Below are 17,235 nucleotides of genomic sequence, written 5' to 3' on the forward strand. Positions count from 1 at the left end.
TGGTCCGCTTGAAAAATATACATTTTTTTTTACACAAAATTTAATAAATATTTTATTTTAATAACAGTTCGTGTTACTTTTTTAATATTTCCTCCGTCTTGTTGGAAGGGTGACGTTTGCTTTTTACACGTCGATTTTTTAATATTAGTATTATATTGGATTGTAGTAAAAAAGACAAAAATACCCCTATTAGTATGGTGTAATATAAAATTAATGACATTTGTGTAATTATTGTAAATTGAAAGGGTATTTATTATATTAGCTAGGTAGTACAATTACTAAACTAGGAAATAATAACCTTGTTTTGGGACGAACAAAAATGGAAAATGGTAACCTTTCAATGGGACGGAGGGAATATAACATTTATTTTGTCTTTAATGTGTATATTAGGTGGCGGTTAAAATTCAGCACTGACAACACACCATGTGCTGATAAACAACACACAATATTACAACATATAGCACACCGTATGCATTAAAATAATACAAATACAACACATTTACATGGTATAATATCATACAATAATATAACAATTTATTTTAGTACACGTACTGTTATACAATATACTTGTAATTATGAATAAACAACACATTATTTTATTACACACATAATATGTTATTTATAATAAGAATGTGTACTGTTTGTATATATTATGAATGCTGATTTGAACTATAACAATTCTTGTGTATACTAATATAATGATATTAATGTAAATATAAATTTAAAGTTACTGATACGTATTACAAATAATTTATATTTAAACAATTGAAAATATATCGTTTGTTTGATTAGTATTTTTGTTTGAAATATATATATATATATTATGTAGAAAAATAGAGAATCGTGTTTTATATAAAAAAATATTAAATATTAACTTTTTGTGACATAATAAAATATACTACATAAATATTTTTAGCATTTATCTTTTGCGTCATTCTATTTAACATTAAAAATATTTTTATATTTGTATAATTTTTTTGTACAAATGTCCTTCTATTAGTATTATAAGACACTAATGAAAATATTTTTAATTTTTTTTTTAAATTTGTACTACGTTTTGATATAATAATTAATTTTTAAATATCAACATGCAAAAATAATATAAACCTTTAGAGCCGGACGGAGGTAATATTAAGTATCGATACAACATAGTTGACAAACAAATCCATAACGACAATACATTTTGAAAGGACATATGGAATATATTGAAATTACAATATATATTATCATGAAAAATGCTCAAAAGGCCCATTGCGAAAAAACCTAATGCAAAATATTTATTATATTGGGTCGAAGGCAAGATATAATTTTGTAATAAAAAGACTATTCTATGTATATATTGTAGATGTGCTTTTTCCTATTCCCTTTTTTTTTTTTTTAAATACATGTAATAAATCATAAATAATAATATTAATATTACTAGGCTAAATTGCATAAAACTTAAATGTGGTTTCATGAAATTGCGCTCAATCTTCTGTACTTCTAAAACTGTATCAAATTCCTTCGTAGTTTCATAAACTCTGCGTCTAACTCACTCGGCGGTCTTTATTCAACGGTATTTGACGTAAATGCGTCCAAACTATGAATAAAATTTAGAATTTCAATTTATAAATCCCTAAAATTACAAATATATTTATTTTTCTTATATTTAGCATAAAAAATAGTAAATATACTCAAAAATAGTTATTTTTCTCAGGTTTTAAGAGTTTATTTTTACTATTTTTAGGCCAAATATAAAAAAAATAATATTATATTTGTAATTTTAGGGGTTTAGAAATTAAAAATCTAAAATTTATTCGCAGTTTGAGTGCATTTAGGTCAAATACCGTTAAATAAGGACTGTCGAGGGAATTAGATGCAGAGTTTATGAAACCGCAAGTGAGTTTGAAGTAGTTTTAGAAGTATGAGGATTTGGCGCAGTTTTGTGAAACCACATATTGATTTTGTACAATTTAACCATATTATTATAATAACAATAATAATTTTTGTTCATTCGACTGAATTTCAAACGACGACCCGCTTATCATCTTTGATGTCCGCTACAGCGACAAACCACCTCCGAAGCGATGGAGTTTCCGCTTGAGCAATTTGCACAAGTCTTTCGCAAGCGGTGTTTGCGAGCGAAGCTGCGCCGATCACTAAAGCACAATGCCATTGAGCAACGTTCTTTTATATTTACGCTCCACACCTAACTTATACTATTATTTACATAATTATTTATTGTTACTTAAGAAATATGTTTATAATATAAATAAATAATAATTTATTATTAACAATTTCTTTTTTTTTTCACAGATTAAATAAAAAACAATATTTTTTCCATTTGGCTCTAATGGACCCATTTACCTTTTGTGTCATTGTACTTAATGTTAAAAATATTTTTATATTTCTATAATTTTTTGTACAAATATCATTATAATAGTATTATAAGAGACTAATACATGTATTTCGGTCATTTTTCTTTGATTTGTATTATGTTTTCATGTAATAATTAATATTAAAAATCAACACGCAAAAAAGTAAATAAGACCCTTAGAGCCTAACCAAAGTAATATTATAAGGTATTAAATACAAAAACTATATATATAATTAAAACATCAATTTTCAGATACGTTTCTACATAATTAACATAGAATCCAAATATATATATTTTTTAAAAAAATAAAATAAATAAAACACCATAAATGGCAGTGCTAAATATGAAGTGGATTGGAGAAATTTATTTCCATTTCGTGCACCAAACTGCATATATGGAGTCCCACAGGAGTTTGGGTATATGCTATCTCCAACTCATAAACTCTATTTATATAGTTTTAATTAAAAAAATACAGTTGTTATTTGTCTTACTTAATTTGTCCATTATTTTTATTTCTGTGTGTCTCACACGATATGTCATTTTTTGATTTTTTTGAAATACAATTATAAACTTTAATCACATTTTATAATTTATAATTCTTTTTTTATTTTAATTAAACTATTTAGTCATTTTAATTTTAATCTAAAATTATATTTATTAAAAAATAATTATTTTTACTAAGACATTTCTTAATTACTCACTAATTACGTAATACCTAAAATTCTGTTCCTAATCCAAATGAGATAAATTAACCAGGGCGGAGGGAATATTATTCAAATATTTTATTTTATATATCATTTTAAACTAATTCTTATATCTATAATTAATATTGTCTTTTGAAAAAATAAAAAAAATAATAAAATAACGAATATACAAAAATTCAATTTAATGTTTTTTAAAGAATATACAATACCAAAAATAATATTGCACTGTAGTAAACACCATAAATAGTGTCAAGACAAATACAATTTTTTTAATTCAAAATTTTTATTATTTAAATTTCAAATATAAAATTCAAATTTCCAAACAAACACATCCTAATAGAGTTTGACCCAGTTTTAAAGGAATAAAAAATTTCGTACAATTTTTATAAATCACTTTATTTTTAATTTTTATACTCCCTCCGTCCCATATACCGTGTCTGTTACACTGTAGACACGGTATTTGAGGAGAAGTGTAATTAGTAGATAATTAAGAATGTATTAGTGAAAATAATTATCCTATAATATAAATAATTATAAATTAAGATTAATATAACTAATTAGTTTAATTAAAATTAAAAAAAATAAAATTTAAAAATTTAAAATAAGATTAATGTGTGTAATCATTTTTTTAAAAAAGAAAGTGACATGGTATGTGGGACGGACAAAAACAGCAACGTGGACATGGCATCTGGGACGGAGGGAGTATTATATTGCCGTTACAAATTTGTACTCATGTGTTGGGGGTAAAATAGGAATTTGACGTTAGGGATCAAATAATGCATATGCAATAATTTTCCCATATGGACAATAGACAGGGGTGATGTCCGAGCAGTGCATTGTCGTAACAGAAACTGGCCAACGAAGGTCCATCACTTTCCTCTTTTGGAAACCCTCATTTCCAAAAATAGCAATATCCTTTCCATTTATATATGGTAGCCTTTCCAAAATGAATTTGGCCTTTTTCTATTATAGTCACATTTTTATTTCTTACATCTAAATAGGCAAATGCGTTACATCGATTCGAGAGCCACTTTGAAATTAAATCCTTATCCATTGTTTTTATATATATTTGAAAATATTCTAGAATTTTCATAGTAAAATATTTAAATATAAAATATATATCCTTCTTTAATAGATTAAAAATTAATAATATTTTATTATTAATGAAAGTACGTAACAAATTTTGACATTTTTGTCCTTTAATTTTATATAAAAAGTAATGTATGTGTAATGATCTATTTATAATTTAAATAAATTAAAAAACATATTGATATTAGTGCATAGTTATTTTTACTTTAAGAAAAATAAACATATTTTTGAAAGACACATATGAAAATAATAATTAAAAGAAATACTTTAAATTGAAATAAAAAAAAATACATTTGTTATAATATAAAGAAGTGCGATTTGATTAAAGATGGAGGCACATTCGCTAATTTGATTTCATCATTGAGTAGTAAAATATTATTTGATTGTAGATTAACTTATGAAAAAATATATTTTTTCTGTCGGGTATATATTTAAAAATAATTTTATGTCAATTTTTTCGAGATTAACTAAAATAAAAAAAAAACGTATCAAATGTATCAAATAAAGTATTATCAAATCTTAAATACCTAATTAAAGAAATCAAACATTCATTAAAAGTAATATACAAAATAATTCAGTGATAATTTTATTATTGAATAATATAATTAAAATGAATATTATATATCTATTATTCAAATTAATATAATACTATATCTTATTGAAAAATTTTGCCACTAAAAAAAATATCATACTCGATATTTTATTGAGCCATTTGGAACACCAAACTTTTGTAAATTAAAAGTTAAAAGTATAAAAGTTTTATATCAATACTGTACTAAAATTTCGATACATCAATATGTTGTTTATCATAATAAAAGTTAATATACTAAAATTGAGATATTTCACAAAATTTTCATTATATGTAAAATATAAAAATATAAAAAAAAAAATTAAAGATAACAAAATTACTATAATTAAAAATAATATAAATATATTAATACATATTTTTATTTAATTATTTTATTTAAATGGTATTTCCGGTATATTCCGCAACAGTAACAATATATAATGTCATATTGATAATTCGAATTTGGGTGTGTATTACTCAAAATATAGTAAAAAAGATAACATTATTTTTGCGTTAAATTTAAATAGTATTTTATATTATACAAAATTTCAATATCCGAATCCAAGTTCGAATTAAGTACTAAGGATGTGTTTGTTTGGGGGTTTGGATTTTGAGTTGAAATTTGAATAGTAAAAATTTTGAATTTGAATAGTTGTATGATGCGATATAAATAGATGTTGATGCGATGTTTTGAATGTGGGACGGACAGAAACGACAACTTGGACATGGTATGTGGGACGGAGGGAGTAATAATAATAATAATAACAATAATAATAATAATATAATTAATTATCTAATTTTCTTATTCCAACCAATCAAACGATGACATGTGTACTTATATAAAAGAGAGAAAATATGTGTAATATTTAATTAGATTAAAGTACGTTTTATATTTCTTTAAAAATAAATAAAATATATTTAATTTAATTTAGATATTATATTTTTATTATACCGTGAAAGAAAAAAAATATAAGTAAGTTAATTATGATGTAGATATTCAATTTTTTATTATATTATTTTATTATATTTTCATAATATATCAAAACTAAAATAATACATCAAATATACCAAATGACCTCTTACAATAGGGAGTATATATTTAAATTTAATTTATTATTTTATATTTTAAAATTGTACAATATTTCAAGGGTTTTCTTTAAAATTAATTTATATTTACTTAGTCTTTTTTCAAAAAAAAAAAGTAATTAAATTCAATATTTTATAAAATAACAACATGCTTTTATTGAAATGATAAAATACTATGATAAATATATATCTACATATATATATAATATTTATAATCTTCAAAATTATTTATATTCAATCTCAATATTTATTCAAGTTTTTTTTAATACTACTTTAAAATTGCTATTTCTATAAAATCTTACATCCAAATACTATTTACACAAACATTAAAAAAAAATGTTAAAAAATAACTATTGCAAAAAAAATAAATTAATTAAACTATCTTATATTTTAAAGTTCATTTTGTATTTAATTTTTTATTAGTTATGAGTGTGATATTTCATAGAAAATTAATAATATAATTTTATAAAAATAATAATGTAGCCTAATAAATAAATACCTAAAAATTGATATTACAAAGTGCGTCGACATCAATAGTACGTGTAATTTACGTGGTCGATTCATATGCATTCATATGCTGTAACTTAAAACTATAAATCTGAGATTTGAATGATTCGAAAAGGTGCCTCCTTGTATATACAATAAATTTTGAAATTCTAGTACTACTTTATTCAGTCTCTAATTTTTAATTTTTAATTTTTATTTTATAATATTTAATATAAAAAATAATAAATAAATTTAAAAATTATAAAAAATTAATAGAATATTTATGTAAAAATTTAAATATTGAATAATAAAAAAAATTATATCATAATAATTTTTTGATAATATAAAAATAGGTATAAATAAAAAAGCAATAAATAATAATTAAAAAAATTTTTCAAAAATTTTTCAACTAAATACAGAGAAAATGATATTTTTAAGAGTTTTTTATTAATAAATGTTTTTATTATTTATTAATTTCATATAATACAAAATTCATCTTGTAATATACAGTTGTCAATATAGATTGATATTTTGCAAGATTTTCGAAATATGATAACTCCATTGATAAAAATATTGGATAACAAATAGATGATGATCGTTTCCAAATTTTAAAAATTAGCCCCCCCTTTCATCATGGTCTGGTTCCGCCTCTGTTCAGTCATACTCCCTCCGTACCAAAACTATAGTCCGTGTTATATTTGGTAGTTGATAAAAAGTACGAGTAAAAGATTTTTTTGCCCATGTGAGTGTATTAGTATAAAAAGTAATGACATTTGTGTAATAATAATGAAAAAGTAAAGGTAGTTTTATAATGATATGATTATTTATGGAAATGAGACTATTGTTTTGAAACGAACAAAAATAGTAAACAATACTATTGTATTAGAACGGAGGGAATACTTTTTTTAAATTCTAGTACTACTTTATTTAAAAAAGCATCGCATCGTACTTTTTCCGTTTCGGATGAATGTATCAATTTAAAGTTTTGTAGTAAATTAAAAGTGTATCCCTCTCAATTTAAAGTATTTTTTTTTTACAATTTTGTCTGTTTTACTTAAAAATATTTATTTTCTATTTTACTAAAAGTAAAACCATACACTAATACCTATAATATCATTAATTTTTACTTAGATTACAAACATAATATTACAAATACAGTTACTTTATATATAAAGTCAAATGACAAGAATGTTTAAACTTCTTGGACACTTCCACTGACTAATAAAATACTATTCCCTCCGTCCCAATACAATAGTCTTGTTTACTGTTTTTGTCCGTCTCAAAACAATAATCTTATTTTCATAAATAACCATATCACTATATAACTACCCTTACTCTTTCATTATTATTACACAATTGCAACTACATTTTACACTAATACACTCACAAGGGCAAAAATATCTTTTACCTATATTTTTTTACCCACTATCAATATAATATCAATATTATTTAAATATCGTGCCCAACACAACCAGACTATTGTTCCGGGACGGAGGGAGTATTATTTTTTAACATACTACAAAATCTTAAAGCGCTCATTTGATCTGAGACGAAAGGGAGTATTTTATTAGGTAGTAGAAATATGTTAGAGGTTTTAACAATTTTTCCCTTCGACTTTATATATAAAGTAATTGTATGTACAATGATATATTTATAGTTCAAGTAAAGTTAAATGTACTTTTTTTTATAATGTGAAAATTCGCAGACGCTACCCGAAAGTGCGCTCTGAGTAAATCTGCAGCCGAACCTAATAGCCTTCAGACTAGGCCCAACAAGACAAGTCACACTAGACGAATCATGTGTGGCAGACAAGATCCGGAGGCATTGGGGTTTGAAAGAGACAAACAAAAATGGTAAAAATGATACTTTCAACTATGATAGAATAATTATTAAGTACTAAATATTTTTTGAAAATATTTAATTAAAAATTATTTTTTTATTATTTTTAAAATTTCAAAATTTCAAAACTATCATTACATATATATATCATACATACACATAATACATTAATATATATACTTGTACCGAAACACACTCCATATATATATATAGAGGCAAAATTGCACATAATTCATCTGTTATTTCACAAAATTGCACCAAATTTTCGTCAGATTCCCTTATAATTTCATAAACTCTGAGTCCAACTCCTTAAGTGTCCTTATTTAACGGTATCTGATATCTATGTGCCCAAAATAAATGACTTTCAAAATCACTATTTTTAAACCTTTGAAATTGTAAATATACACATTCTTATTATATTTAATCTTAAGGAACAATAGATATATTCAGAAATAATTATTTTTCTATTATTTTAATATTTTTTTTATTTTCTATTGTTCTTTTGAGAATAAATATATTTATAATTATACAAATTTAAAAATAAATATTCCGAAACCCATTATACACAACCTCATAATCATAAATTCACCGTACATTACTGAGGTCATTCATTACAAAACTACAATATTAATATACTCCTATATGTTTATAAATGTATGTTGTGGGCATATATTAATATCTAGATCAATATATATATATATATATAATATTCTAATTATTTTCAACTAAAAATATGTTTTTTTATTTTTGTTTATCTTATTATAAAATAAATTTTATTTTAGTAAAAATAATTGTATAATAACACTAAAATACTAATATTATTTTTTTATTTAAATTACAAATATATCATAACATGTATAATTATCTATATATCAAGTTAAATGATAAAATATGTTACATACTTTTACTAATTAATACTTCCTCCATATTGTGTCAAGTGTGTATTAGTAAAATTAATTATAATATATACAAATAATTATATATTAAAATTAATATAACTAATTAGTCTATTAAAAATTTTAAAAATTATAAATTATAAAATTTAAAATATAATTAAAATATATAATAATTTGTTTAAAAAAAGAAACATGTCGGACAGTATGAACAATATATTAATATTATTTTTACAAAATTCCAAAATGATACTTTACACGGGAGTGGAATATATTTATATATATATGTGATTTATTATGTGTATACAATATGTATGTATGTAAGATGTGTGCAATGCTTTATATATATATATAATATAGAATACATGGGATAGATATATGTGTGTATATATATATATATCTAGAGAGAGAGAGAGGGAGAGAGAGATTTTTATCATTTAACTCATTAGGGTTGTGTTTGTTCGGATTGGATTTTGAGTTGGAATTTGAATAGTAAAAATTTTGAATTTGAATAGTTGTATGATGTAATATAAATATGTATTGATGCGATGTTTTTAATGTGAAACAAATTTACAGTATAATATAAAAAATAAAAAATAAGTGTTTGATTTGATATTTTTTTGAAAAAAAAATAGAATGAACAGTGTATTTAAAATCCAAACCCAAAATAAGCACACCTGTACATGTATTTTTATACGTGTATGGTTATAAATACTTCCACAATTTACACTCGTTGTACATACGTCTACCATACGTGTAATCTTTATAACATATATATATATATATTTATATACATACATTTCTTTCGTTCAATACTATAAATACACATGCTGGAAATGGATTATACAAAAATATCCTATTTTCAGACAATCAGCAGCGCCGTCTGATAATGGCTTCCGGCGGCGCCGTCGTGCCGCAATCCTCCTCCGATGCGGCGGTCCTAATGGTGCCCTTCCCCATGCAGGGCCATCTCAACCAGCTCCTCCACCTCTCCCGCCTCCTCGCCGCCGCCCACCTCCCCGTCCACTTCGCCGCCACCGCCGCCCACTGCCGCCAGGCCCGGCGGCGCTTCCACGGCGGCGCAACACTCTCCGCCGCCGATAATATCTTCTTCCACCACCTCCCACCCCTCCACACCACCCAAATATCCACCCGACCCGACCCGAATTCCACCACCCATTTCCCCTCCCACCTCCAGCCTTTATTCGACGCCGCTGCCGCCGCCCTCCGCCGCCCCGTCGCCGACCTCACCCGGCGGCTCTGCGCCGCCCACCGCCGCGTCGCCATAATATGCGACTCCTTGATGGGATCTGTGGTCCAGGACTTCCTCAACTTCCCGAACGCCGAAGCGTACGCCTTCCACAGCGTTTCGGCTTACGCCGTTTTCTTCTTTTTGTGGGAGAGTCTTGGCAGGCCGTTCCGTCTGGACCCCGAGGTCCTGGAGAATCTCCCCTCTTTAGACGGGTGCTTTACTCCCGAATTCTTGCAGTTCGTCGCCTCCCAGCACAGATTCCTCGGAATATTCTCCGGCAGGATTTACAACACGTGCAGAATCTTGGAAAACAAATTTCTCGACCTTTTATCCGAAATCGACTGTAATAAGAAACAATGGCCGTTGGGGCCATTCAATCCTGTGGATAATTTTCAAGAATCTCCGGCGGCCGGCGGCGACCGCAGCCGCCATGAATGTCTGAAATGGCTCGACGGACATGGCCGGAATTCTGTCATTCTCGTATGCTTCGGGACGTCGACGACGTTGCCAGAGAGGCAAATTTGGGAATTGGCGGCGGGATTGGAGAACAGCCGGCAGAAATTTGTTTGGGTCGTCAGAGGCGTCGACGGTGACGGCGCCGGAGATGACGTGGATAACGGCATGATGACGGAGATTGAATTGCCGTTAGGGTTTGAGGAGAGGGTGAAGGATAGGGCGGTGGTGGTCAGAGATTGGGCCCCACAGCTGGCGGTTTTGGGACATCCGGCGATCGGCGGTTTTATGAGCCACTGCGGGTAGTGTGACATTTTTATTATTATTATTTTTTTTCACAATTGCATATTACTCGCCAATTAAAATTAATCACTTAAATCGTTATAAGAATTTTAAAAAATGAATATGTTATTGAAATGTGATAAATATAAAAAGATAATTTAGAATATTTTTGAAAATTTATTAAAATTAAAATAAATGAAAAAATATATAATAAAATTAGAGGTATTTTTTGTTAAATAAATTAATAATAGACTAAATTTAACGAGTATTAAAAAAAATAATAATAATAAATTAGCTATTACCAAAAGTTTTTAAATAAAGAAAATATAGTTTGAATACAATTAAATAATAGTAACAATTTAATCTATTACATGTAATTACTGTATTATCAAGTAAAATATTCCGTTTTTGTTTATATATGAAAATTTAAAAATAATTTTCTTTTAATATAAAAATTGAATAGTTAAAAAGTAAAATGAGAACATAATAAGAAATTTGTTAATAAATCAATAAAAATTAAAAAAGTAAGTAACGAATTAATTATTACTTCTTCCGTTTTCCATATTTTTTTCCATATTATGTCTTGGTTAAGATAAATATGAGAATTTAAAAGGAGTATATAAGTAAACAATTGAAAATATACTCAGTTTAATTAAAAATTTAAAAAAATTATAACTTATAAAATTTAAAATGTAATTAAAATATATTTTTATAATCTTTTCAAAAAAGTAACATAAAATATAAGACGAACAAAATAAAAAAAAATGACATTATATATGAAATAAAGACAGTATTTATTAAAATATGAATAATAAGATTGCGATTGGATAAAATGTTTTATTACAAATAAACTATGATTTGATTTTTTTTTATTACGTGAGTTATAATGAATCATGTTAATACTATAAAAATTAATATTATATGTTGAATAATTTGTATAAAAGATAAAATATATATATTAAAAATCGAGTTGAAAAAAATAAATTGAACAAACAAGTTTTTAGCTTACAAGAGAAGTATAATCCAACAATACCTAAAATATAAATATATGTAACTAATTATGAATTAATATAATACAAATACAGATAAAATATATAACAATAATTCATACAATACATAATCAATATAATATAATTGCTCCAATTAACACAATATGCATTGTTTTAACTCGAAGTCATATACTATCTAATTCTACCTCTGTCCGATTCTAAGAGTACAAATTATTATATCAAAATATAGTACAAATTAAAAAAAAAATTGCAAAAATACTTCCACTAGTGTCTTATAATACTAATAAAATGACATTTATATAAAAAATTATACAAATATAAAGATATTTTTAATGTCAAATACAATGACGTAAAACGTAAATGTGACCCTTGAAGGCGGACGAAAGTAGTATAAAAATTTTTAGACTTGATCAGCATCCTAACTAATTTATAAAAATTTAATATAAAATACTTCATATGTCTGTCAAATTTATTCCTATTTTTCTTTTTAGTCCGTCCACTGAATTTATGTTATTACTAATTTTGGCAAAGTCAACAAATCAACATTTAATTATTACCCTCCATTCAACACTTATTTACAACAAATACCACTAATTTTATTATATTTTCTTTCATTTACAAAAAAAAATACCCCTACCTGCATATCACTTTTTCAATAAAATATTCATTATTCCCGTGTCTGGCCCAAAATGAAATAATTTTAATGGACGGAGAGAATATAATTAAATATTTTAAATATCTCGATAGATGGAATTCGAGCATGGAGAGCATTTCGATGGGAGTTCCGATCGCCGCCTGGCCGATGCACTCCGATCAGCCGCGGAATGCCGCTCTGATCGGAAAATTGGGGGTCGGCGTGGCGGTGAGGGATTGGAACCGCCGCGAAGAGATTGTGGAGGCTGCGGCGGTGTCGAGCGCCGTGCGGCGGCTGATGGCGTCGGAGGAGGGAGACACGATGAGGATTGCCGCCGGAGAGTTGGGCGCCGCCGTGAGAGAGGCGGCGGCCGCAGAAATGAAGGTGGAGCTGCAGTCCCTTGTTTCGTATCTCACCAGATAAGATAATAGGAATACTATTTGACTATTTGGAACATTATTTTGAATATTATTTTATTAATTTTAAGTTCGAATATTTTTTAGTATTTACATTTGTAGATATAATTATTAAAAAGAAACTAAAATATATTATACAACTTCATAGTTAATATACAAAAATATAATTTTTTTATAGAAACATTTAAAATTTATTGTATTGAAAGATTAAACTATAAAAAAAAAAAATACTGCCTTGAAGTGTTAATTTAAGAGATTTTTCAGAATTTTTATTATTCATTAATTTTTTTATAAAAATATTAAATTAAATATTTATTTTTTATTTTTTATATTTTTTTTCATTGTTACCATGTCTCTTTACTGTATATATAAAAATTTAAAAAATATATAATTAGTAAATAATTACAAATATATTAATAAAAATAATTATTACGTAATAGAAATAAATTTAAAATAATTTTTACTATGCAATAATTTTAAAAATTCAACTATTATATTTTTTTTTTGATTTTTTAATAAAAATATTAAATTTAAATTACTATTCAAATAAAATTTTTGGATCCTATTAACTCCGGCTGAAAATTCAGCCATGCGTAACCCGACATGATTTAGAGATTAAAAAAATAAAAATATACACATATTAATATATTATTAATTTGAATTAATGTGATTTATTTAATGCAAAATTATTCAAAATAAATTTAAAAATAGAAAAATTGAATTGACCTAGCCCGACAAGATTTGAACAAACCGAGCCGAAACTTCCAAATCTAATTTAAAATCAGATTGGGTCTATCCCAACACGGAATAAAAAGTCCGAAAAAATTGGGTAGCTCTATTTTTTAAGTTGAATTTTTGTGTAATTTTGTTATTTTTATAATGGATTGTGTAATTTTATTTTTAAAAACTAATGTATAATTTTATATTTTGAAACCTGATATGTAATTTTTTATTTTTAAAAAATAATATATAATTTTATTTTTTGAAAAGTAATGTGTAAGTTTATTTTTTTTTAAAAAAAAATATGATGTAACTTTTTTTTATTTTGAAAATAATTATTTTATATATTTTTATAAAAGTTGGTGATAATGTAAAAATAAATTAAAATTGAATGTAATTTATAAATATAAAAAATTATATAAAATATAAAAAATAAATATATAGAGAATATAATTTTTAGAATAAAAATTAAAGTTTATAGTTGAAGTAAAATTCTCGTAAATTTACTAATTTTTACTATTAAAAAATAAAATAATAAATTTGAGATGATCTAATAACTGCAATATTATTTTTTATATTTTAGGCACATTATAGATGATTTTGTCTTGTATAGATTTAGGAAATTATAACAAAATCCTTTGGAGATTTGCATTTTTTTTTTGCATAGTAATTTGAGTGTTATGTTTTATAAAAAAATATAGATATATATTAATATGCTTCCAAATTTTGGAAAAAAATTTTAATACTTCCTCCATTCCGAATATTTTGTTCGCATTACTGTAGTCACTAGAATTTATGAGGGGTATAATTAGTAAATAACTAAAAGTGTGTTAGTGAAAATAATTATCGCATAATAAAAAAAATTATAGATTAAGATTTAAGCTAATTGATTAGTATAATTAAAGTTAAAAAAATTATGAATTAAATTTTTAAAATAAGATTAAAGTGTATAGTTATTTTCAAAAAAGAAAAATAACAAAATAAGTGAAACAGACAAAATAGAAAGATGAACGTGAGAAGTGGGATTTTCATCTTAAAATATTAGATTAAATATTTTATTTAATTACTTTTATATATATATATATTATTTGTGTATATATATTTAATGGCTTTTATTTTATTTCTCTTTCAATAGTTAGGACCGGTCTGTGTTATAAAAAGCATATTATTGTTTATGAAATAAAAAGACAAATTAATTTAAAGAAGTGAAAAGAAATAAAAATATAATAGTTAAGAATAAGACATTGCCACGTCGATTTCGAAAGCGGAAAGCTTTGAGGAATGACGAGGGCATTTTGTTCTTTTTGTACTTTTTTTTGTGCATATTTTTTTCAAAAAAGTTAATACATTATATATATTTATTATTTTTATATTTTTTACACAATTTTATATATCTTACATCAAAATATTTATTTTTCAATAGTCTCATAGAACAAAAACACCCATCGCTTAAAATTAATTTGAAAAAAATTATTATTTTAATTTTTTATTTAGAATTATTTAAATATAATATTTTATAAATATATATATATATTTACTGAAAATCATTCGGATTAAATAATACTCCCTTCGTCTCACATAATTTGTCCATATTTTTTATTTTCGTCCGTCCCACATAACTTGTTCTTTCTATTTTTGAAAAATATAATTATGCACTTTAATCGCATTTTAAATTTTAAATTTTATAATTTTTTAAATTTTAATTAAAATATTTACTTATTTTAATCTTAATCTATAATTATTTTTACTAAATAATAATTATTTTTACTAATACACTTCTTAATTATTTCAAAATTATACTTTACATAAATTCTCGTGTCTACAGTAATACACTCATGTTACACGGGACAGAGGAAGTATAAAATTTTTAAATCATAAACAAACAAAACCCAAGTAATCAATTCAAATAAAATAGAATGCATGTCGCCGTTCAATTCCACATATCGTGTTTATATTGACATTTATATTTGTCTTACGTCTCATGGCATTAGCCTCTTATGAAAAAAAATACACACTTTAATTTTATTTTAAATTTTATAATTTATAATTTTTTAAAAATTTTAATTAGATTAATCTTAATCTAATTATAAAAATATACACTTTAATCTCATTTTAAAATTTCTAATTTATAATTTTTTAAAATTTTTAATTAGATTAATCTTAATCTAATTATAAAATATACACTTTAATCTCATTTTAAAATTTCTAATTTATAATTTTTTTAAATTTTAATTAGATTAATCTTAATCTAATTATAAAATAATTTTTTTACTAATATATTTTTTAATTATTTAATAATTATACTTCTTTTAAATTCTTATATTTACGGTACGATAGTAGGGACGGAGGAATTAATAATAATAAAACTTTGGATGATAATGATTTGTCATTAAAATATTATATATTCTCTCCCATTCATGTAGATATGTGTCGGTATTGAGGTTAAAAAATAATATTACTAATATTTTTTATTTTTTTATGTTATATTAAAAAATAATTTTGTATTTAAAACATCACATCAATATTTATTTATATCACACGATACAATTACTTTAATTTAAAATTTATATTATTTAAATTTCAATCCAAAATTCAAACTTCCAAACTAACAGCACACTTTAGTATTTTGAGTAGATAATTTTTTTACTATTATAGAAATATAAATTTAGCGGATAAAAATTATACTTACATAAATTTGATAGATGAAAAAAATGCTACTCATTCAATTTCATATATCATGTCATAATTTTCATTTATTTTCTTCACACATCTTATGTTATCTACTTTATAAAAGTATTTTATATTTTAAATTTGATAATTTATAATTTTTTAATTTTTATTAGATCATTTAGATATTTTAATTTTAATTTATAATTATTTATAAATTATTATAATTAATTTTACTAATAAATTCTTAAATATTTGATAATCATATCATTCGTAAATTTTCGTATCTATATTAATAATATAAAAATAGAGAAAGTAATATAACACATATGTATATAGAATACTTAAGATATTAAAATATTTTTTAATATAAAAATTTAAAAGTTAAAGATAAACATTATTATATTTAACTAATAATAACAATTACAAAATTTCGAATCACCACGATATTGTCGATACACCACAATTACAAAAATATTTTACAGATCGTATAAAAAATAATTTCAAATAAATATTAAAATACTAATTAATTTAATTAAAATTTAAAAATTATAAATTTAAAAATTTAAAATAAAATTAAAGTATATAATTTTTAAATTTCTTTTATAAAAAATAATACAATAAGTGGAACAACATATTGAAAAGATAAACATGATAAATAAGACAAAAGGAACAATCACTTATTATTTTTATATTATCTAAGCATCTAAGCAATTCTTTATAATTTCAAATATGGTAACCTGCCGTACATTGTTCACCTAGTATGAATTTTTCGTCGGA

The 17,235-nt window shown here is 24.1% G+C and overlaps 1 protein-coding gene across 1 annotated transcript; it reads left to right on the forward strand.

Annotated features, from left to right (window-relative positions):
• The first annotated feature begins 9,826 nt into the window (after positions 1-9,826).
• Positions 9,827-13,147, forward strand: LOC127256658 (zeatin O-glucosyltransferase-like). Its single transcript, XM_051282779.1, has 2 exons — positions 9,827-11,028; positions 12,766-13,147. The coding sequence occupies exons 1-2, from the start codon at positions 9,911-9,913 to the stop codon at positions 13,073-13,075; spliced, it is 1,428 nt and encodes a 475-aa protein (XP_051138736.1). The 5' UTR covers positions 9,827-9,910; the 3' UTR covers positions 13,076-13,147.
• The last annotated feature ends 4,088 nt before the right edge of the window (positions 13,148-17,235 follow it).

The sequence above is a fragment of the Andrographis paniculata genome, unplaced genomic scaffold (assembly GCF_009805555.1).
Source record: "Andrographis paniculata isolate CXL003 unplaced genomic scaffold, ASM980555v1 Contig56END, whole genome shotgun sequence".
Taxonomy (NCBI): domain Eukaryota; kingdom Viridiplantae; phylum Streptophyta; class Magnoliopsida; order Lamiales; family Acanthaceae; genus Andrographis; species Andrographis paniculata.

Excerpts from the sequence above, each read along its gene's own strand:
- LOC127256658 (XM_051282779.1), top strand. The coding sequence starts at position 9,911 with ATGGCTTCCGGCGGCGCCGTCGTGCCGCAATCCTCCTCCGATGCGGCG. Across the intron at positions 11,029-12,765 it reads GGTTTTATGAGCCACTGCGG|ATGGAATTCGAGCATGGAGA; the intron begins GTAGTGTGACAT and ends ATATCTCGATAG.